Here is a 23,269-nt window from a genome sequence, read left to right on the forward strand (position 1 = left end):
TTATGTTATTATAATAACATTAACTTGATTAACTCCAAGTATTTCTCAACATATTATACAGACATCCCTCAAGTATTAAGCACTTATTAACTAAGCTACATTCGTAAGATACGCAAAGTACATAATATCATGTGCCTTTACATATATTTAGCGATTACCAAAGCAATATTCTAAAACCAAAGTTCCCGATACTGCCAACGCCTATGTTGAGTTAAGTGCATAAGTATATTTTGTGCATTATCTTTTAATAAGCTACGGTAACCATTGTAGCTATGGAATGAAAACCGGTAAAAATGTATAGATATTACCGGTACGTTACCGGTATTTCTCACAAGTATATTCTTTAAACAGGCTACGCTAAACATTGTAGCTAGGGAATGCAAACCGGCAAAAAATATATGGAAATTACCGGTAAATCGGTAAACTGGTAAGTTACCGGTGATTCTCATGCTAAATTATTAACGATGCCATTTATTAATAGTAGCCGCATGTTTTTTACCACATTTGTGGTATGTAGGTATTTTAATTACTGCTATCATTCCAACTTTTAAATATTGTATTAAAATACTTACTCGTACTGAATAATTTGGAATATAATTGTATTTTTTATAGTTTTTTTTACGTGTAAGTACCATTTTGTCTCAATCGAAATATATGTAGATATAAACCTTGTCACAATGAAGTATGTTAACAATAATTATGTTAAAGTGCTCAGTATTATACAATCACTATTTAAGAACTGGCATACTGGTATATATATTCCAGTCAAAAAGAGCGCAAAACGGCCTAAATATTATAACGATGTTAAAATTTATTGTTCGAAATACGTTATGTAGGTCATCATAATAAGATTATTAATTATATTATTGCACATCGCTTGTTATATTATTTTTTAATAAATGCATTATCGATTTCTAAGTGTTCTTATTACTAAACTATCCTTAATTACATTGAACACTCTTGCTGGTGGAATTGAACACATACTTAAGTATTTACTGTAATACCGGTACCGAACCGGTTAATGTAAGTAATGTAACAATAATTTATGATATGATTTGTAATTATTTTTTATTCAATGCCTTGTTTAAGAATAATTTAATGTTATTTTAAAGGTTAGCTGTTCTAACCCTCAGTACCGGTATTCCGAAATAATTATAGGAAAAATTGCTCAATTTGCGCTTAATCTAAATATTCTAAATGATGTCAAAGAAATCTGGTGTCTAAATCTTAGTATCTAATAGTGTTCTTATTTTACCGGTTTTAGTAAGCAGGTAGCTACTCAGCAGCAGCAGGTACTCGGTGCTACCTACAGGAAACGTTAATACCGGTACTCAATTTACATCCACTACCGGTACCCGTATACCGGTTATTCCGGTACCAACTCATCTCTCATATGACAGTACCCCACATTTCTCTTAAACTCTGTCTCATCGGGACCATGAATCGGTTTACGTATCTCGATGAGACGGCGATCTGTCTCTAGAGCTTGGTTCTTGTACTGAAGGTCCTTGGTAACTCGCTGGTGGTGGTTGTACATTCCGTGGTATGTTGTTCTGGGGAGAGGATGGCACATTGAACCGGTACCGGTATTTTGATATGAAACAATTGAGATTCTAAAAAGGTTTGTAAGTTCTTGACCCGTATTAGATTAGCGTGGGATAGGTAGCCGATAAAAAATGACAAGCGGGCCGTTTACAATATATAGAAAATCTCTTTTTATCAACTTTATTTGTTAGATAGACGCATTTAGCGAAACCTTCATGCTTCTTGCTCAGTAGATTACTTTTAGACCTTGATTGATAGTTGTTTATGTAAGGCTTAACACATTAGGGCGTTTTTTTTTGTCCCCTACACTTTTTTTTCAAATTTGGGATTTTTTATGTTATTTCCAGGGATGTTGCGGATGCCGATTTTTTGACATCCGCGGATGCGGATGCGGATGCGGATTTTTAAAGGCTCACATCCGCGGATGCGGATGCGGATGTCAAGATAGGTACATAAAAAACGTCAAATATTACATTTTAGTAATTTTTATTTCAAAAAACCGGCCAAGTGCGAGTCGGACTCGCGTTCCAAGGGTTCCGTACATTAAGTCCGACTCACGCTTGACTGCTAATTTCTAATAGGTTTATTGGCTAATGACTAAATTACCTAGCAGTCTAGCACTTACGTCGATGCTAAGACGTTCCTGTACCGACCTGTTCCACATCCGCATCCGCATTAAATCCGCATCGATGTTATGCGGATGCGGATGCGGATGCGGATGTTGAAAATAATGCGGAAGTTCCGCGGTTGCGGATGCGGATATTCGCAACATCCCTGGTTATTTCTACTCAGAATCACGAGCTCTTTCTATCCTAATAGGAGAAAAAAAGTGTCCCAAAAATTCCATACATTTTTCGATCTTTCCATTCCGCGACCGCCATACAAAGTCTATGAAAAATGGTGACGTAATGGAAATAAAAACCTTAGGACACTTTTTTTCTCCTATTAGGATAGAAAGAGCTCGTGATTCTGAGTAGAAATAACATAAAAATCCCAAATTTGAAAAAAAAAGTGTAGGGGACAACAAAAAAAAACGCCCATTAACTGCCAGCGACTCGCTAGGGGAGTTCACTGTTCGTAGGCACTTTTCGCTACATACGGGTTTTCCCGTGTTATTGGCTACGCTCGTAGCGCGTAGCTCGCGCTGGCACTGAATGTGTTAATACACCTTAGATTGCAGGAACTTGATCAGATTAGTTACGTTAGGTATTGTGATGGTGGTACTTACAAAGCATCTTCCAATTTTTTCTCGAGCATATTTGAGCTCATGTGAACTCTCTCATACTCCTCCATCAGCCCACGCATCGGTATATCCTAAAAATACAATCTTAAAAATGTGATTAACTTAACATGAACGGTTTGTGACATTGAAACTTATCGGCATGGGTGCCTATTTAATACCGGTATACTGGAGTAGGTATGGATAACTACCGCAGTGTTGGAAAACATTGATTTTTTGGTACCGGTATCGAATTTTACCGGTAAACGGGTGCCTAAAATCCTTGAATATTTATATATACACATGAAATTTATTGGAGTAAATTACCTGAACTCTTTCTAACACCGGTCTTTTCATTCTCATCTCCAAGCGAGTTTCCACAAGTTTGGTGGGGTTGATTTTGTCGGCGACGGCCGCGCGAAGGGATTCAATTTCACGATCCAACTTTGCAAGGTTGCTTTCCAGCTGAAAACAAAACCGGCAGTTCAAAATATTAAAAAAAAGAAATCTTGTAAATACTGACTCCATTAATGTATTATATTATAGCTTCTGCCCGCGACTTTGTCTGTGTGGAATGATGATTGATAAATCTATCCTATGTCCTTCCTCGGGCCGCAAACTATCATACCAAGCTAAACTATCATATCATACCAAATTCCATCTAAATAGTATGAGCGGCTTAAGCGTGAAGAGGTAACAGACAGACAGACTTATTTTCGCATTTATAATATTAGTAGGGATGCATCGTCATCATCATCAGGGATGCAACGTGGGTAAGTATAAGTACTATTACAGTGTGCTTCTGTGAAAGTGATAGTACCTTTATAATGAGAAGAGTTAGAATGTGAAACTCGCGCCTAGGAAACCTAGTATTAGTGCTTTACCTTGTATTTCTGCCACTCCATCTCATTCCTCGCTCTCTGCTGGTCGTAAACGCGTCTGCGCATTATCATCTCCACCTCTTGAGACTAAAAAAACCATCAGATTACGTATAATATACTGCCGAAACGGAAAGTGATACGGATTACTAAAAAAAAATATACGCGTCGACTTGAGAACCTCCTCCGTTTGTTTCGTCGGTTAAAAAGAGAGCCATTCTGAGAATAACTGATGGGTGCTGGTGCAGAAAGGTTCCTGAACATGGTGATGAGGTGTCCGTACATGTTTTGTGATCGTCACGAATAAGTAAATATCTTTTATCTTATCTTATCTTATCTTAAAAGTGAAGAGGACGAGGTGGACCGGTTACCTTGAGGGCAATGCTATCAGTCGTTGTGGATATCTTTATGGAAGGCACAGCTGAAGACATGATTACCATACCCCGGCCGGCGAGAGCAAAAATGCGTCTGCTCCTAGTGCTTAATTAAATATCGACTATTCTATCGACATATGGATGTCGATAGAATAGCCGACTTTTAATTAAGCACAATTTTTTTTTTTTTAATTGAGCCATTAGTATTTGTTATTTATTTCAACTTGATACCTCCACGAGTTTCTAAGAATAACCCTAAAACAATTTTAAACTGAATAAATACAAACACTTGGTTTTAATTTTGTTTACAACAATAATTAATACTTCTGCATATCATAACGGTGGTCCAGTACATCGTGTTGTTTTTATCGACATCGACCAAAGTGTGTGTCCTAGCACTATTAAGCTGTCAACGCATTTTTGCTCTCGCCGGCCGGGGTATGATGATTACCCAGAGAACTAACCTGAGCATACATCTGGTTGCGCGCCTGCTCCCTGCTTTTAAACATGGTGGCACGCAGAGCCTTTGACTCTGCCATCAGCTGTACGGCTATCTGCACAGTGTTTTCTATGCAATTCACGTGGCTCTCTTCAGTCATTGACCTGCGGAAAGAAAGTGTTTTTGTTTATTAATTATGTAATGGTACTTATACCAAAACTATTCTAAAATCACCCATATTTAAATCTATTATACTGGGTGCTTTATTTAGACTTCCTCTTTTTCATACAAAATATTGCCTTCAATGTATGCTGACATCAGTGTGTTTGACGTTGCTTGTCACGCTTTAAACACTGTTTAAACATAACAAAATTTGCAATACATTGCGTCTTAGAATAAACTTTAAAGTGTAATAAAAATCAAAACACGAGTTATTTTCAAAAGTTGCTGAACAAATGTTGCTCAGTTTGAGGAGTACAGCCTACAGTTTAATTTATTGCTCCTCTTACAGGAAGCACCCTGTATATGTATACTTCACTTAGAGTCCATTTTCGGAAGTGGAATTCTGAAGTTTCGGAATTGCTCGAGTACACCTTACCGGTAGATATTAGTTATTTCCACACAATACCAGTTGCAATAATATTCAAGTGTATCTTGTGGTATATAACGAAATTACCATAATTTAGAACGACGATAATTATTATGAACATTAAATACCTACCTAAAGTACCGGTACCTCTACTATACCGGTTTCACCTGTAATACTGTTAACATCCCGGTTTCACCTGTAATACCGGTTATACCCGTATCACTTACTCAGCCGGTATCCTCGTAGGCTCCAATTTGTATGATATATCAGAGCTATTCCGATCTAAATGCTTCACATGGTTCTCCAAATCAAGAGTTTCCTCTTTATTCTTAATTTCTCGTTCTAGCCGACAGAGGACGTTGTTTAGTTCCTTCAGCTTTTCCCAGCCCATGTGGCATACGTCTGTTAGTGTGCGTTTGCTGTTCTCGATTATGTGGAGTTCCTGAAAGTTGTATAATCAAATTAGAACCCAAAACGTAGCAATCCCATCGGTGAAAAAATGTGAGTGAGTTAATCTATTGCTAGCATTCAATTTTAACAGTCCCCTTTTTCTTACTATTGCATCGCCACTTGAGCTTACTTATTACTTACATTGTAGATACAGGAAGATCCCGTGAGAATACGACATGAATTAAAAAAGATATACACATACAATACATACAATGAATCTTCAATCATCTACCCAATAAGTAATAGGTAGGTAATATTATCAGATTCTATAATCGGTACTTTACACCCATAAGATTTTATACCGGACCGGTAGGGTAGTACCAATACCGGTAAAAATGAATACCGGTATCAGTGGTGCCGTTAGATACTAAAGCCATGTGATTTTCAAGGGAGTACCTACCCTAAAACTGAAAGTAAGGTCTAAGGTCAGACCAATACGCTTGCACCGGGTCTTTATTGCAAATTATACAAAAAATACAAATGGCGGATTTTACAGTTCAACTTTGACAACCAGCGCGTCCAGCGCCATATTTTTACTTGCCTTATTCAGTTCTTCTCCTAACTGGTCCCTCGTAAGCTCCGGCGGCACCCTCTGGTCCCTGTTCGATAAGCACTGCGAAGACACCATAAGCGGGACCTGTAGGGACTCCAAATGTAGCTCTGTGGCGTGCTTCTCTCCTTTTAGGGCGCGGATTTCGTCGCGAACCATCTCGCTGGTGAAACGCTGTTTGTCGCGGAACGAGTCTACGAGGAATATTCTGGAAAAAAATTGGCTATGGTGATGGTGACTATTGTAACTAGTGGTAGGTATTTAGCAGCCAGATATTATGTACTCCAAGGTCTAACGCATCGGTTCTTTATCAGATATCTCCCTGAAGCACACCGCGGTGCGTGAGCGAGACTATGCGCCTATGTATGTAGCGCTATCCCGCTCGCACACTATACTAGCGTACGTATCCACATCCACAGTGATGATGCCCTAGGGCCTAGGCCGTAGTGTGCCTTCAGTCGGACACCTGGCAGCTGTTAATTGGTAGAGGCCAGAGTAGCCAGCTAGCAGCTTGTCAATACACTAATATTACAAATTTTACTCAACTACGGCAATGCCGAAAAAGAAGGGTTAGTATTATCATTAAAGTGCAGGGCAAAGATCCTTTGTTGCCTATCCTCCTGAGACCCAGAAGCATTTGTTTTGTTTTTGAATTTGGAACCATTTTGGAACCCTAGTTACTCAATGAAAGGTCAAAATATTTTTTGGAATACTTATGTACAAAAAATTGTACACAGAGTCTTACGAGGCTATAAATAATACTTGCCTATCCCTCAACAGCTCATTATTGACGTAATTATCCCATCGCGTAGTGACCGAGGTCTCGTTCCGCAACTGGGTCGCTCTGTTTCTCAACTCGTACGATTCGAAACGACGCACTCTCGCCTCATTCTGCAGCCTTTGGATGTTCCTCGTCCAGTCTAGGACACTTAGACGAGGGTAGGGCTTCTCGAAAACTGGGATAGATGCATCCATGATGCATGTAATAAATGCAACTGGCTGAGGGAGTGGTTGTGAGCCTGGGACTGGGATGTTTGATCAATAACATTTTCAATAAGTAATATGTCATGGTTATAAGAAATGTATTTTCTAGTTTTCATTTTATTTTCTTTGGAAACATATTAAACTGATCGCTAAATTCTTAATAGGTATGATAAGTTCGAAAACTACGAAATAGTGCCAGTCAGTTAAGATTACAGTTTGATTTTCCCGCTAACAAAAAATCATAGACAATACCAGACAACAACGGCAATGGAATTCTTGTTCAGCCAGTGAAAAAACTTTTATAACACAAGTGTGACAAAAATATAGGAATGCATATTTTTATTTGGTGTGCTCGTTGTTTAAGATATTATAGCATTGAACTCGAATTTTCATGTTAGAATAGCAAACGTATTGTTTACGTGTGGTTTACGTCAACTCATAGAAAAAAAAAACAAAACATTACTATTCAATATGGCGACCGGCTTGAATCGACTTTGAAGCTCGCATTTCTTTACGCCATTATCGTTTAATATTTAATTTAAATCGAGTCTAAATTCTTGTAAAATAAGTTAATTTGTTTTAAGTGTGTTACTGAAGAAGATCTTACTTTATCTACAGTAAAATGTAAGTAGACGCTTTCATCAAACTTTCCTTTTGTGTTACAGTTTACCGTTTCTAATGAGCAATTTTGGTCTAGGTATGACGATAGGCGCGGGGGTGGTCGTGGCGGGGGCCGTGGTGGTCGCGGTGGAGGCCGAGGCGGGCCTAGAAGCGGCGATAGATCAGAAGACAGAGGCGGCAGTAGATTTGGCGGGCGAGATGGCGGCGGCAGAGGAGGAGGCCGCGGCGGCGGTGGACGGGGCTTCGGTGGCGGTCGAGGCGGCGGGGGGCGTGACGATTACCGCAGCAACTTTAAAAATGATCAACCTGGAGGCAATCTCCGTAAAATCCGCTGGGATACGGTTGAGTTGATTCCGTTCCAGAAAAACTTCTACGTTCCCTGCGACAGCGTCGCTCGTCGCACGCCAGCTGAAGTCGAAGCGTACCGCAGCCAGCACCAAATAACTGTAAAAGGCCGCGACGTGCCTAACCCTAGCATCTTTTTCGAAGAAGGTGGCTTCCCTGACTATGCTATGAAAGAGATTCTGAAGCAAGGCTTCGCTAGTCCAACCCCAATCCAAGCCCAGGGCTGGCCGATTGCTTTATCAGGAAGAGATTTAGTTGGCATAGCTCAAACTGGCTCGGGAAAGACACTGGCTTACATCTTACCTGCAATTGTGCACATAATTAATCAACCGAGGCTGCTGCGTGATGATGGCCCCATTGTCTTAGTATTGGCTCCAACTAGAGAGCTTGCTCAACAAATCCAACAGGTAAATTACATTTTTAACTCATTTTGGTTTGATTCATGAGCTAGGTTTGACTTAGGCCTGCCTTTCCACTTTTAAAAAGAACTTGTTTAATTTGTTTAAATGAGAAAAGATTTTTGTAATAACTTGTTTTGTTTTTACGCAACTCCAGACTCTAGTTGCGATGAACGGGATACCAGCAGAAATGGATGATCCCACAACGGACACAAGAATTGTAAACCTTTAAATATTAATATGTAGCTTAGCAGGCAGGCTATGTTCGAAAACCTCAATGTTTTGGCGATTTAGTACAAAAAACATTTTTTTCTAAAGTATTTATTTCCAAATCCGAAAGTGTTTGAAGCTAGGTCAGGTTTCTGAACGTAACCTTTGTGTATTTAGTTTTTTCAGCAGTTGATCACCATTTTATATATTTTTAGTGCATTAGGTTGTTGATTAGTAACTTCACCATTTTAGTTAGCTTTATTTGTATGTACACCAATTTATTATAACTTATTCATCAATCATATTGGGCATATTTGGGGATCTGATGCCAGCAGGTGATTAACATAACACTTGCTCAATATTTAAAGTTATCTTAACAATATAACACTTTAAACTCTCGCGTTTTGTACACATATTTAATCTTAACCATCCATCTTTATCTTAACAAGTCCTATTATTTTTCAAAATAAAACTTTACTCAGCTGGCATCATAGAAATCAGCACTGGACGAATAGTGAATAATTTCATTCAGTGTAAATTTTTAAAAAACATGGCCTTTCATAAAAAAAAATATCTTAATTAAATCTGTTTATCAGTATTAATTCCATAACACATAGAAATTGTTTATACACCTATATATGCAACATTTTTAATTGGCAATTTATTTACAGTAAGAAATGGTTATTGGCCAAGTTTTTTTAACATTAATAAACATTCCAATCAAAAAACTCTGTTTTTAATAATTTTGCTTCATTGGTTGTTTATGAAGAGCATAGGACAATCACCTTCTCACTATATTTCTATGTTGTTGCTTCGGGACTTAAACTCTTCTAAGCTCCGTTTACTAAAATGACAGTTTCTTTTAACTACCTTTCTTTTAAACCATTAAATTGCAATTATGTACAGTCACAAGTCACAGATTATGCCATTTCAGGTTCTAGCTAAATTGAATTGCACATTAACCCTAAATGGCGTAACAGTTGCGGAGCGTGATGGTAGAGTCGCCATCAGATATATCGGAGCGGCCAAGGTGTTCACAATATCTGAACACGCACTCTAACGCCCTTACAATAGAGGCGTGTTCAGATATTTTTGAGCGCCTAGGCCGCTCCGATATTTCTGATGGCGACTGTATTAAAATGATAAACCTGTGGTATCCAATCGAAACTGGATTTTTGGACTGGAAGGTTTCGGTTTTGCTCCAGTTTCCAACGAAACCGAAACGTCGGTCGGCACCTCAGAAAATAAATTTAACGGCGCGGGCGATTTTTTGGCCGATACCGAATCTTCGGCCAATGTTTAGTTTACAGTCAAAACCGTTTACGACGACATCGTTTAGAACAACATACCGGTTATATTGACCAAAATCAAAGGTCCCGGCTGAATTCTATTAGACCGCCTTATAAAAACACCGCTTTTTACGACATCGCTTATTACAACATATCTGTTTAAGCGACTACATTTAACTGATATTTTCAGATAACTATATCTGTTAGAACGACCAGCCGTATTGTAAACATTTGAATAGGTGAGGGCAGTATCCCCTTCCCACATCTGGCACACTAAAGTCATTAAGATCGCAAAAGTAAACAAAAACAACTCGAGTTTAGGGTCTATTGTATTTCTCAGAAACAAAATAGGTACACGTGTATGGAGTATAATCGAAACCCAACGCCCGCTTTCTCATTTCTTTTCAGTCAGTTTGTTACTTATCCGAACACAAGACGCACCAAAACATATTGTTGACATTAGTGATGGGTAGGACATCAATTTAAAATGAGTTTGTATGAGTACCTCATTTACTAAAATGAGGTGTTACAATGTCTTACTTCAAATGAGGTGAGGTACTAGCATATTTTCAGCGTCGACTATTCCATTAATTCCAACGGCGACAAAAATATTTAATGTATATACATATTTATGTATTCATCACTTCCTTTATAAATAAATAAATAGTAACATTTAATTGGAGTGCAATTCTGGAGGTTAAGAATAGAACTTTTAGGAGAAAGATAATTTTAGAATCAAGTAAAATGAATAGAGGAGTGAAGTAAGACATTTTTGCGGTACGAAGTACTGCGACAAATTAACAAAATGAGTGGTACAAATGAGGTGCCTCACGAGTGAGCGACTCAACACTAGTTGACATTGACGTATAATAGGGACCGGCTTTACGGGCAATAATAATGAGGCATGACAGGGGCCAGTACAGCGGTGTGAAATCGCTACAACGCGATTGGTTGATGAGTTTGCATCACGCGCGCGATTGGTTGACGAGTTCGCATTACGCGCGGTATTGGTCGCAACTAGTCGCATTAGACTGCACGATTGGCTGGAATTCGTGGGTAGCACCGCTGAACTAGTACGATTTTTAGTGCCCCATTAGCCCGTCCTTAGATATTATACGTCAACTAGCTGTTGCCCGCGACTTCGTACGCGTGGATTTGTATATTGGTGGTTATATATTCTACATTAGCTTAGAACATTATGCAGCAAGAGATTGCGGTAGGACGGTTAATCATTTCTTAATTATTAATATTATACGACGCATGAGACTTGTCTTTCACAACCTACGAAGTTTCAAGCCCCTAACTGAATAAAATTGTCCTCGATGTAATCCCTCTAAACCCCCTTAGAAGATTTTCATGTCCTCTATTTAATAAAACCTACTACCTAACTACCTATTTACGAAGTTTCAAGTTCCTAGCTTTAAATAAAATTTGCACCCTAAGACGAACTTTCATCCCCTTTTTAACCCCCTTTGGTTGAATTTCCAAAAACGTTGCAATTACTTTTTTTAATCGGCTATTATGCTTTTCTAAGAAGTTTTAAAGCATTTGTAATGGATTCAAACATTCAACCCCTGTTTAACCCTGTTAGGGGATGAATTTTACAAAACGCTGAAATTACTTTCCCTGTATTTTAATAATATCCCGAAATACAAAGATTCAAGTCCCGCGTTCGAAAAAATGTTTGATATCCATACAAACTTTCAACCCCTTTTTCACCACTTTAGGGGATGAATATTCAATAACGCTGAAATTAGTTTTCTTGTATTTTAATAACATATATATTTACGAAGTTTCAAGTTCCTAGCTTAAAATAAAATTTGAACTCCATACAAAATTTCAACCCCTTTTTAACCCTGTTAGGGGATTTACAAAACGCTGAAATAACTTTTCCTGTCTTCTAATAATATCCCCAAATACAAAGATTCAAGTCCCGCACTCTCAAAAATATTTGATATCCGTACAAATTTTCAACCCCATGTTTTACCACCTTAGGGGATGAATTTTTAAAAACGCTGAAATTTGTTTTCTTGTATCTTAATTCAATACCTTTTTGCAAAGTTTCAAGTTCCTAGCTTAAAATAAAATTTGCACCCTAAGACGAACTTTCATCCCCTTTTTAACCCCCTTAGGGGTTGTATTTCCAAAAACCTTGCAATTATTTTTTTTTGTAATCGGCTATTATGCCTTTCTAAGAAGTTTCAAAGCATTTGTAATGGATTCAAACTTTCAACCCCTGTTTAACCCTGTTAGGGGATGAATACGCTAAACGCTAAAATTACTTTTCCTGTATTTTAATAATATCCCGAAATACAAAGATTCAAGTCCCGCGTTCGAAAAAATGTTTGATATCCATACAAACTTTCAACCCCTTTTACACCACTTTAGGGGATGAATATTCAAAAACGCTGAAATTAGTTTTCTTGTATTTTAATTTAATACCTTTTTACGAAGTTTCAAGGTCCTAGCTTAAAATAAAATTTGAACTCCATACAAACTTTCAACCCCTTTTTAACCCTGTTAGGGGATGAATTTTACAAAACGCTGAAATAACTTAACCTGTCTTCTAATAGTATCCCCAAATACAAAGATTCAAGTCCCGCACTCTCAAAAATATTTGATATCCGTACAAATTTTCAACCCCATGTTTTACCACCTTGGGGGATGAATTTTTAAAAACGCTGAAATTTGTTTTCTTGTATCTTAATTCAATACCTTTTTGCAAAGTTTCAAGTTCCTAGCTTAAAATAAAATTTGCACCCTAAGACGAACTTTAATCCCCTTTTTAACCCCCTTAGGGGTTGAATTTCCAAAAACGTTGCAATTACTTTTTTTTGTTATCGGCTATTATGCCTTTCTAAGAAGTTTCAAAGCATTTGTAATGGATTCAAACTTTCAACCCCTGTTTAACCCTGTTAGGGGATGAATTTTACAAAACGCTGAAATTACTTTTCCTGTATTTTAATAATATCCCCAAATACAAAGATTCAAGTCCCGCGGTCGAAAAAATGTTTGATGTCCATACAAACTTTCAACCCCTTTTTCACCACTTTAGGGGATGAATATTCAAAAACACTGAAATTAGTTTTCTTGTATTTTAATAACATATATTTTTACGACGTTTCAAGTTCCTAGCTTAAAATAAAATTTGAACGCCATACAAACTTTCAACCCCTTTTTAACCCTGTTAGGGGATGAATTTTACCAAACGCTGAAATAACTTTTCCTGTCTTCTAATAATATCCCCAAATACAAAGATTCAAGTCCCGCACTCTCAAAAATATTTTATACGTACAAAACGCTGAAATTTGTTTTCTTATATCTAAATTTAATACCTATTTGCAAAGTTTCAAGTTCGTAGCTTAAAATAAAATTTGCACCCTAAGACGAACTTTCATCCCCTTTTTAACCCCCTTAGGGGTTGAATTTCCAAAAACGTTGCAATTACTTTTTTTTGTTATCGGCTATTATGCCTTTCTAAGAAGTTTCAAAGCATTTGTAATGGATTCAAACTTTCAACCCCTGTTTAACCCTGTTAGGGGATGAATTTTACAAAACGCTGAAATTACTTTTCCTGTATTTTAATAATATCCCCAAATACAAAGATTCAAGTCCCGCACTCACAAAAATATTTGATCTCCATACAAACTTTCAACCCCTTTTTCACCACCTTGGGGGATGAATTTTCGAAAACGCAGAAATTAATTTTCTTGTTTTTTAATTTAATACCTTTTTACGAAGTTTCAAGGTCCTAGCTTAAAATAAAATTTGCACCCCAGGACAAAGTTTCATCCCCTTTTTTACCCCCTTAGAGGTTGAATTACCTAAAACGTCGCAATTACTTTTTTTTGTCATCGGCTATTATGCCTTTCTAAGAAGTTTCAAAGCATTTGTAATGGATTTAATCTTTCAACCCCTGTTTAACCCTGTTAGGGGATGAATTTTACAAAACGCTGAAATTGCTTTTCCTGTATTTTAATAATATCCCCAAATACAAAGATTCAAGTCCCGCACTCTCAAAAATATTTGATCTCCGTACAAATTTTCAACCCCTTTTTTACCACCTTGGGGGATGAATTTTTAAAAATGCTGAAATTAGTTTTCTTGTTTTTTAATTTAATACCTTTTTACGAAGTTTCAAGGTCCTAGCTTAAAATAAAATTTGCACCCCAGGACAAAGTTTCATCCCCTTTTTTACCCCCTTAGAGGTTGAATTACCTAAAACGTCGCAATTACTTTTTTTTGTCATCGGCTATTATGCCTTTCTAAGAAGTTTCAAAGCATTTGTAATGGATTCAAACTTTCAACCCCTTTTTAACCCTGTTAGGGGATGAATTTTCAAAAACGCTGAAATTACTTTTCCCGTCTTATAATAATATCCCCATATACAAAGTTTCAAGTCCAACACTCACAAAAATATTTGATCTCCATATAAACTTTCAACCCCTTTTTCACCACCTTGGGGGATGAATTTTCGAAAACGCAGAAATTAATTTTCTTGTTTTTTAATATAGTACATTTTTACAAAATTTCAATTTCCTAGCTCAAAATAAAACTTGAACCCCATACAAACTTTCATCCCCTTTTTAACCCCCTTAGGGGTTGAATTTCTCAAAATTGCTCCTTAGCTCTTATACATTTTATAAATACAACCTAGTGTCCAAATTTCAACTTTCTAGCATTTGTAGTTTCGGCTCTGCGTTGATGAGTCAGTCAGTCAGTCAGTCAGTCAGTCAATCAGTCAGGACACGTGCATTTATATATATAGATGATTGTTGAGTTATTCGTGAAACTTTTAACATGTCGCAAAGTAAAAGAAAACAAATTACATAATTATGTACGTAATGTCTTTTTATTATAATTTTCAATTAAATAAATAAAATGTAGTTTTATTTTATAGATGAGTATATTATTCACACATTTAATAATACGTATTAGGTACGTCATCGGCTGTTACGACTATCGGTTTTTACGACCAAATATGAGTAGTCCCTTCGATGTCGTTATAAAAGGTTTTGACTGTAGTTTCTTTATTGGTAAAAAATATTTTTTTTAATGGAAGAGCAACAAACCGGTCAGACAATTAGGCCAATTTAACTGTCATTTTCGTATTAAAAAAAAATTTAAAAAAAGGATTAAACTCTTGTTCTAACAGCAGTATCTTGTCTCTAGGTCGCCAATGACTTTGGTCAAAGCGTGGCCGTGCGCAACACGTGCGTCTTCGGCGGGGCTCCGAAGGGGCCTCAGGGGCGCTGCCTCGAGCGAGGCGTGGAGATTATCATCGCTACACCTGGGCGGCTTATTGACTTCTTGGAGAAGGGTAAGTGATATTTTGTTAAGTTTTTGTGCCCATGTTTTAATCTGGTAAGTTATTTAAGCTATACACAATAGTATTTCGATGGTGCTGGGTTCGAATCCCAGTAAGGGCACTTATTTGTGTGAAGACAGGCAGGGATATTTGTTCCTGAGTCATAGGTGTGTTCTATTTTAGTATCTGTAATATTACTATATTATTGTATTCAGATCATTTTCAACACCTGGGGTCCAACTGTACTTACATTTTATCGTACAACAGTGATTCAGTTTTCTTTATCAATCCGATTCGATGAATCATTAGCCTTCAACAACAGCTTTCCTTTCACCAGAAACTATGCAACAGATTGTGGGTAATACTGCTAAATCAGCCATACTCTAAGTGTGTTCCTGCAGGGGTTCCGCAAGAATTTAGAACACTATGCTTTAGTCGCCTCGAAAAATTTTACAATGCCGCCACCGTATTGTAGGGTTCCATCAAGTATTTCGCTTTCCAAAAGGGTTCCGTCAGAAAAAAAGATTGAGAACCGCTGTGCTAAATCGTATACCTGTATATTGTGTCACGTAGGTACTACAAACCTGAAGCGCTGCACATACTTGGTGCTGGACGAGGCTGATCGGATGTTGGACATGGGCTTCGAGCCCCAAATCAGAAAGATCATCGAACAAATCAGACCAGATAGACAGGTTAGTGCATATTATTATTATTATTTCGTTTTAGACAGGCAGCTGATGCTGGTGCGTCTAAATCATAGTTCACTTAGCACGATTTCACTGTTTTGATAGTTTGTCGAGTCTATTTTTAAATTGATTCACACTTGTAGAGTTCACAACTTCAGAGGGTAATTTGTTCCAAGCATTTACTATACGATTTGCAATAAAGTTTATATTTGTTTTATGCTTTGTTTGTTTGTTTGTTTTATCCTGAAATTCTACTCCTCTATTTGAGCGTTTCGTTCATTTTTATATTGTGACATTTTTTGCCACTTTTGTGTTATTTCTAGTCAGGATCGCGAGCCCTTTTCATCCTTATAGGAGAAAAAAAGTGTCCTAAAATGTCCATTCCAAATACATTTTTCAAACTTTCCTTTTTGTTACCACCATACAAAGTATATGGGGAAATGGTAACACAATAGAAATAAACTCTGGGATTTTTATATCCCATTAGAGTAGCGGTCGGCAACCTTTTAGCATATTAAAAAACGGATTTTAATATATTGAATATGTCTGTGTCTCACGGAAGTATTGTTATTAAAACCTTTTAGCAGCCACGGGCCACATATTAGTTAACAAAGTTGACGCGGGCCGCACTTATTTAATATTTATGACTTAATCAGACATTGTCGTTTGTCAATATTATATACAAAATAGCCAGGGCGGCTCGCAGGCCGCAAGTGACAAGTGACAAGCCGCATTAGACTACCCAGTCTATCTCGCCGCGAGATACTGTCGCGCCAATTATGTGCTAGGCCTACTGATGTGCCTAAGGAAACTTTCCAAAATTGAGAAATGTTTCGGAAATTTTACGTAAGAAAAATTCGGATTTTCTTACAATTTTTGTATGAGAATTGAAACTTTCCAATTTTAACATATTTAATTACAGAAACGGGTCTAACGCGATATAATTTCATTGTTTTTACCTTTAATTCCGACGGGTAAAGGTAAAAACAATGAAATTATATCGCGTTAGACCCGTTTGTGTAATTAAATATGTGTACAAAACGCGAGAGTTTAAAGTGTTATATTTTCCAATTTTAAATTTAAATTTCCCATATTTCCTAGTGAAAGTTTCATGAAATTTCCGAGAATTTGTAGAATTTTATGGAAACTTTCCGCAACTTGCACATCTGTAGCTAGGCCTACTGATTGTCCCCAAATATTCCAAATCAAATCCAAATTAAAATTCTACTCAGCACGGAAAACTCTGTTGATGACTCTGGATACAGGCATTATCAGTTATTTCAACTGCCTGCCTGCTTTATAAATAATAATAATAATACCTGCCTCGATAACGTGAGTTAGCATTGTTATGGCAGGTGTCCGGACTTCTTTTACAATAGCCAAGTTTTTTTTTTTTTTTTTTACAATAGTTCCAATGCCTGCTGAGACCGGTTCATGGGTGTCTATCCCCACGCAAGCCTATCAAAAGACCGGGATTACAGGCCCGTGAAAGCCAAAAGGAGATACAAATAATAATAATAATATTTTATTTTATCCCCTTTCCCCAGGTTCTGATGTGGTCCGCAACCTGGCCCAAGGAGGTCCGGAACCTGGCCGAGGAGTTCCTCCACGACTACATCCAGATCAACATCGGGTCCCTGCAGCTGTCGGCCAACCACAACATCCTGCAGATTGTGGATGTCTGCGAGGAGTGGGAGAAAAATGACAAGCTGATTACTTTGCTCACGGAGATCTCTTCGGAGGAAGAGACTAAGACTATTATCTTTGCGGAGACTAAGCGAAAGGTCAGTTTTTATTATGGTTCCGTACCCAAAGGGTAAAAACGGGACCCTATTATTAAGACTCCGCTGTCCGTCCGTCTGTCACCAGGCTGTATCTCACGGACCGTGATAGCTAGACAGTTGAAATTTTCACAGATGATGTATTTCTGTTGCCGCTATAACAACAAATACTAAAAACAAAATAAAGATTTAAGTGGGGCTCCCATACAATAAACGTGATTTTTGACCGAAGTTAAGCAACGTCGGGCGGGGTCAGTACTTGGATGGGTGACCGTTTTTTTGCTTGTGTTTTTGCTTGTTTTGTTGATGGTGCGGAACCCTCCGTGCGCGAGTCTGACTCGCACTTGGCCGGTTTTTTTATATCACATTGGTTATATACAAGCGTCCCGCAGACCTGATAGTAAGCAGTTACTGTAGCCTTAACCATAAGAAAGGAACCCTATCACTGTACTTTTTGTACCCAGACTAGACTGACTGAAATAGCATAAGACACGTTCGTACGTTTCCGTGAAAAAACGATGGAATATAATTAATCACTACATCTATTCTGTATTGTGTGCAGGTGGACGAAATAACCAAGTCCATAAACCGCGCGGGCTGGCGCGCGCTCGCCATCCACGGCGATAAGAACCAACAGGACCGCGATTACGTGCTACAGCAGTTCCGGAACCATCCCCGGGGCGTTCTGGTCGCCACTGACGTCGCTGCGAGGGGGCTTGGTAAGGTTTCACGTGCTATTCGTGAGCGGGACAGCGCTGTACACGGGTATAGCGGTGTCCCACTCGCAGCCCGGCGCCGCGGATACGAATGATCACATAATAAACACACACACGCGGTGACAAGAACCAATAGGACCGCGATTACGTGCTACAGCAGTTCCGCAACCACCCCCGGGGCGTTCTGGTCGCTACTGACGTCGCTGCGAGGGGGCTTGGTAAGGTTTCACGTGCTATTCGTGAGCGGGACAGCACTGTACACGGGTATAGCGGTGTCCCACTCGCAGCCCGGCGCCGCGGATACGAATGATCACATAATAAACACACACACGCGGTGACAAGAACCAATAGGACCGCGATTACGTGCTACAGCAGTTCCGCAACCACCCCCGGGGCGTTCTGGTCGCTACTGACGTCGCTGCGAGGGGGCTTGGTAAGGTTTCACTTACTATTCGTGAGCGGGACAGCGCTGTACACGTGTATAGCGGTGTCCCGCTCGCAGCCCGGCGTCGCGGATACGAATAATCACATAATAAATACACACGGTGACAAGAACCAGTAGGACCGCGATTACGTGCTACAGCAGTTCCGCAACCACCCCCGGGGCGTTCTGGTCGCTACTGACGTCGCTGCGAGGGGGCTTGGTAAGGTTTCACTTACTATTCGTGAGCGGGACAGCGCTGTACACGTGTATAGCGGTGTCCCGCTCGCAGCCCGGCGCCGCGGATACGAATAATCACATAATAAATACGGTGACAAGAACCAGTAGGACCGCGACTACGTGTTACAGCAGTTCCGAAATTATCCTCAAGGAGTGCTGGTCGCTACTGACGTTGCTGCGAGGGGGCTTGGTAAGGTTTCACGTGCTATTCGTGAGCGGGACAGCACTGTACACGTGTATAGCAGTGTCCCGCTCGCAGCCCGGCGCTGCGGATACGAATAATCACATAATAAACACACACACACGGTGACAAGAACCAGTAGGACCGCGACTACGTGTTACAGCAATTCCGAAATTATCCTCAAGGAGTGCTGGTCGCTACTGACGTCGTTGCATGGGGGCATAGACTAGGAATCCTCTAGACTGAGTTTAAAGCAATTATTTCATGAAACCGATGCTGCCAAAAATACGGGGGTGCGGGGGGACGAGGTGAGCGAATCCCGTGCCGTGATTGGTCCGTTCAAAGACACGGACCAATCACGGCACGGGATTGACTCGAAGATGGAGTAAATCTACCGTATGAGTGGCAGAGGAGGTAGCGTTACTATGCTCAGTCTAGAGGATGTCTTGTCTGTGCATGGGGGCTTGGTAAGGACATACACACCAGAGCATCCAACTAAAATATTAGAGAAATCTCCGTGTAAATGCGAGGAAAATCGGCGTGTTATTTAATCACAGTTTTGTCTTAACGACTAGCGGCTCGGCCACGAAAAGCACGCTCTTTTCGTGACTTAGGTGTAAGTCACTAAAGCAAAATTGTTAAACTCTTGTTTAACACGCGCACGCGCACGTTCATATCTCGAGGGATGAGCGGTATAGTTTATAGCTTTCTAGTAGAGCCCGAAGGCTTATCCTATTGTCTATTGTTCAGTAAAACCGCACGTGCTACTTACCTGCAAAAAAGGGTCCTAATTATTCTATTTGGCACCTGAGCGCGGGCTAGTCCAACGCTCAAAAAACCAGTGTAGGTGCGCTCTCCGATAACGCGCCTCTGTTACGCATCTCGATGACACATTTTAGACTGGTTCTGTAGCGTTCGACTCGCCGGCACTCAGTAACCGAAGTACCGATTTTTTATGCAGGTGGTTGTGGCACGTGGCACGAGCGGTTTTACTTAACAATAGACAATAGGATTAGCCTTCGGGCTCTATTAGAAAGCTACAAACTATAATTGGTTTAAACCCGATAAGTGAACTCGTATCATGAAGCCACAGCTTCGTCTCGGCACCGTAATGTCAACATGAATTTTTGTGAATGAATAACAGTGTAATCACATTATTTGATTGAAAATGCGTTTAGTTTGTAACGTTCTTTAAATTTTACATACGAATGAATGTTTGCTAAAAGAACTAATCAAAATATGTAGACCGTTATACGAATCAATATACAAATTAGGGTAGATATAATATCTATTAAAAACTCTAGTGACACACTGAAAATATAATAATAAAAAAAATCACCTTGAAAATTTACATTTGAAACAGTTCTTTCGCGCACTTGTTTGAAACGAGTTGGTATTTTCTGGCACTTTATATTTATTTACTTTACTTTATTTTTGTGATCTTGCATTGAGGCAAAGCACTATCGTATTATTTATGCTAGCCTAATTGGTAGATGTACATGATGCATAAGGGGTCACCAATTAATTACATCACACGTTTAGGGCGAGGGAGGGGGTCAAGAAAATGTGACATATTGTGACATGGGGGAGGGGGGAGACACAAACATTGTAACGTCACTTTAACTTCATCAGTAACCGAACATTTATTTAAATTATTTTATTCGCTGTACATTTAAATAACAAGTTTTTAAAACGATAATCGTTTTTAACTTTTATTCGTTTAATTTTCTTTCCTAAGCAGTTTTGGGTTATAAAATTACTAATATTTATATCGTCAAAAATACTTTGGTAAAATATTAATAATACTTAGGTACTTACTCAATTTGATTTGGCGATTTCGTAGAAAAAATGTGACGTCACACTAGGGGGGAGGGGTCAAAAAACCTAGAAATTCGTGTGACGTAATTAATGGATGATCCCTAACTGGAGTAAGAAAAACCATCAACTGAAGAACTTATATTAAACTAAAATGATGTGCACAGATAAATATTATGTACTGAAAAAATTGTCTCCGTCTTAGGTCTTCATAATGTGTAATATTCTACGAATGAAATATAAATGGATGTCTGGATTATAGACATGGAGAATTTTAAAGACATTTTCAGTCAATTTTGTAATAGGTCAGGGCTTTTTGTCATTATTACCGATGATTCTACAAAAACTGTCAAAATAGACGAAAAACTAACCACTAAAAGTGAATAAAGTGGTCATACAATATCAGTGACCACTAACTAAAGAATCTAAAATATTGACATTGCTCTGGTCTAAAATATTGCGTTCAAAATTTGAATGCACCAATTTTATGAATGTATTTGCCCAGAAGTTGATCATCTTATGTTTGTGCCACCTAACCATGTCGAGGGCAGCAATTTCGGGCGCCATCACTGTTACAACGAAAAATAAATTATGTTACTTTAAAAGTATGTCGTCATAGAAGCTTCCCTATTTAGGTGTCAAACTTATCTTGAAACTACAAGATGGAAATATGGCGTTGAGCAATTCGCGCCGAAGATAAAAAAAAATATAAATCAATTTTACAAGAAACGTAAACCTTGCTTATCTCTGGGGAAAATACAGAAAGAAAATCTGCAGAAGGAAAACGCATAGCATGCTATTTATCTCCGTTTTGTAGCGATTAGGTTAGCATTGAAGATTTATAAACATTCAAGAATTTAGGTCGTGAGCTGAGAGGTTTTCTATAAAGGCGACCTACTTTTGAGTTTACATTGGGGTCAAATGACAATGGCATAAGGAATAATTAAAATAATGTGCTGGCGCCATAACTTTCGTCTGACGCTCCCTAAAGACAAATTAATCACGGTGGTGATATTCCCGCCAATACAATAAACAAAGGCATCAAACAGAAGATTTTTATTGAAACAGAAGCGAGGTTATTTATAGTAGTTGCGTTAAACGATCTCGCTCTGTTGACCGGGGTGTGGTCTGAGAACCGAGTCAGGGCGTAGCGTGGGACCATTGCAAGCGAGATACACTTGTGTCCAATATTCACAAAGATAGAAGAAATTGAAGCTATCTAAGAAGATAATAGTTTAGAATATACACTTTACTAAGAAAACGGATGAAATTACAAGGCAGCAGTTCATAACTCGAAGGACAATGTTGTTATTGCGTTTGTGGTCAAAGTACGCCGTTAATTTGAAAAGTGGAATATTTGTAGGGAACGTGAAAAACTAGGAAATAAATTGAAGTGAATATTGGAACATACATTGACAATGCAATGGTTTAAATGGGGCTTATGACATTAATGATAGACAACTGAAAATGTGGGAGATAAAATGTATTTCTATAACTAAATTTATTATGACTTCTTCATCGAAACATGCAGTTGTAGGCATTTAATGTTATCTTCAATATTCTGCTCACTTCTTCAATGCAAGTGATAGCATTCCCGTGTCAGGATTAATGATGAGATTCTCAATAGGTGTAAGAATATGGTTGTCTATCATTTGAATTTGCCCGTATTAAAATTTCCATGACTGACTTGGCATTATTCTCGAATGTTGTTTTCATTTCAGAGGCGCATGCGTGTCGAGATAAAGGCTAAGGGTGTGTTGCTGACTTAACGATGATCATTACAATGACAGATTTGTACTGTCAGCGCACACTGTTTAGAGCATGCTGCCTCTAAAAGGGGATGGTGATTAGAAAGAGTCAAATTGCATAGAGCATCCATTAAATACTTGAAAAATCGATAAAAAAATATTTAAAATTCAAGAACATAAATTACAAATGAAAGCTATATTTGTTTTATTATTTGTAGTAAACTAAATGGGGCTGACTCAATCACCAGGGAATGATGTAAGAGCAATACATGCTTGGTTAAGTGTCATGAGAGATTTAGAGGTAAATAAGACCTGCCCTACGCCACCTGACGACGTTAAGCAGGACATGATCATTAGTCAGCACACCGAGTCTTGGCCGACACTCCGGAACCACTGAAGGGCATAATACAGTTATTTCCAGCATCTACGCGCTGGCTATGACAAAGGTAAATATTTGTGACTTCCACGTTGAGGGGAATAAC

General features: G+C 38.5%; 2 protein-coding genes across 2 annotated transcripts in view; one reads left to right on the plus strand and one right to left on the minus strand.

The window, feature by feature from the left end:
* Positions 1–1,317: 1,317 nt before the first annotated feature.
* LOC134652149 (tektin-B1-like) lies at positions 1,318–7,126 on the minus strand. Its single transcript, XM_063507312.1, has 8 exons — positions 6,811–7,126; positions 6,036–6,252; positions 5,272–5,486; positions 4,481–4,619; positions 3,649–3,732; positions 3,092–3,229; positions 2,774–2,859; positions 1,318–1,553 (listed from the first exon to the last, which is right to left on the minus strand). Exons 1-8 carry the CDS (start codon positions 7,017–7,019, stop codon positions 1,367–1,369), a joined length of 1,275 nt encoding a protein of 424 aa, XP_063363382.1. The 5' UTR covers positions 7,020–7,126; the 3' UTR covers positions 1,318–1,366.
* Positions 7,127–7,554: 428 nt separating this feature from the next.
* The window catches only part of LOC134651923 (uncharacterized), a 343,848-nt gene continuing 328,133 nt past the window's right edge, over positions 7,555–23,269 (plus strand). Inside the window, exons 1-7 of the mRNA XM_063507037.1 lie at positions 7,555–7,652; positions 7,726–8,401; positions 8,550–8,612; positions 15,064–15,211; positions 15,773–15,891; positions 17,433–17,669; positions 18,229–18,385. Of these exons, the coding sequence (XP_063363107.1) occupies positions 7,651–7,652; positions 7,726–8,401; positions 8,550–8,612; positions 15,064–15,211; positions 15,773–15,891; positions 17,433–17,669; positions 18,229–18,385 (1,402 nt within the window). The 5' untranslated portion in view covers positions 7,555–7,650. The remainder of the gene's footprint in view (positions 7,653–7,725; positions 8,402–8,549; positions 8,613–15,063; positions 15,212–15,772; positions 15,892–17,432; positions 17,670–18,228; positions 18,386–23,269) is intronic.

The sequence above is a fragment of the Cydia amplana genome, chromosome 11, assembly GCF_948474715.1.
Source record: "Cydia amplana chromosome 11, ilCydAmpl1.1, whole genome shotgun sequence".
Lineage (NCBI taxonomy): Eukaryota > Metazoa > Arthropoda > Insecta > Lepidoptera > Tortricidae > Cydia > Cydia amplana.

What these genes read in the sequence shown, in the direction of transcription:
- LOC134652149 (XM_063507312.1), bottom strand. Translation starts at nt 7,019, where the DNA reads ATGGATGCATCTATCCCAGTTTTCGAGAAGCCCTACCCTCGTCTAAGT. An exon ending in TAGGAGAAGAACTGAATAAG is followed by an intron (nt 5,487 to 6,035) that starts GCAAGTAAAAAT and finishes TACAACTTTCAG; the next exon opens with GAACTCCACATAATCGAGAA. An exon ending in TGGAGTGGCAGAAATACAAG is followed by an intron (nt 3,230 to 3,648) that starts GTAAAGCACTAA and finishes TTTTGTTTTCAG; the next exon opens with CTGGAAAGCAACCTTGCAAA.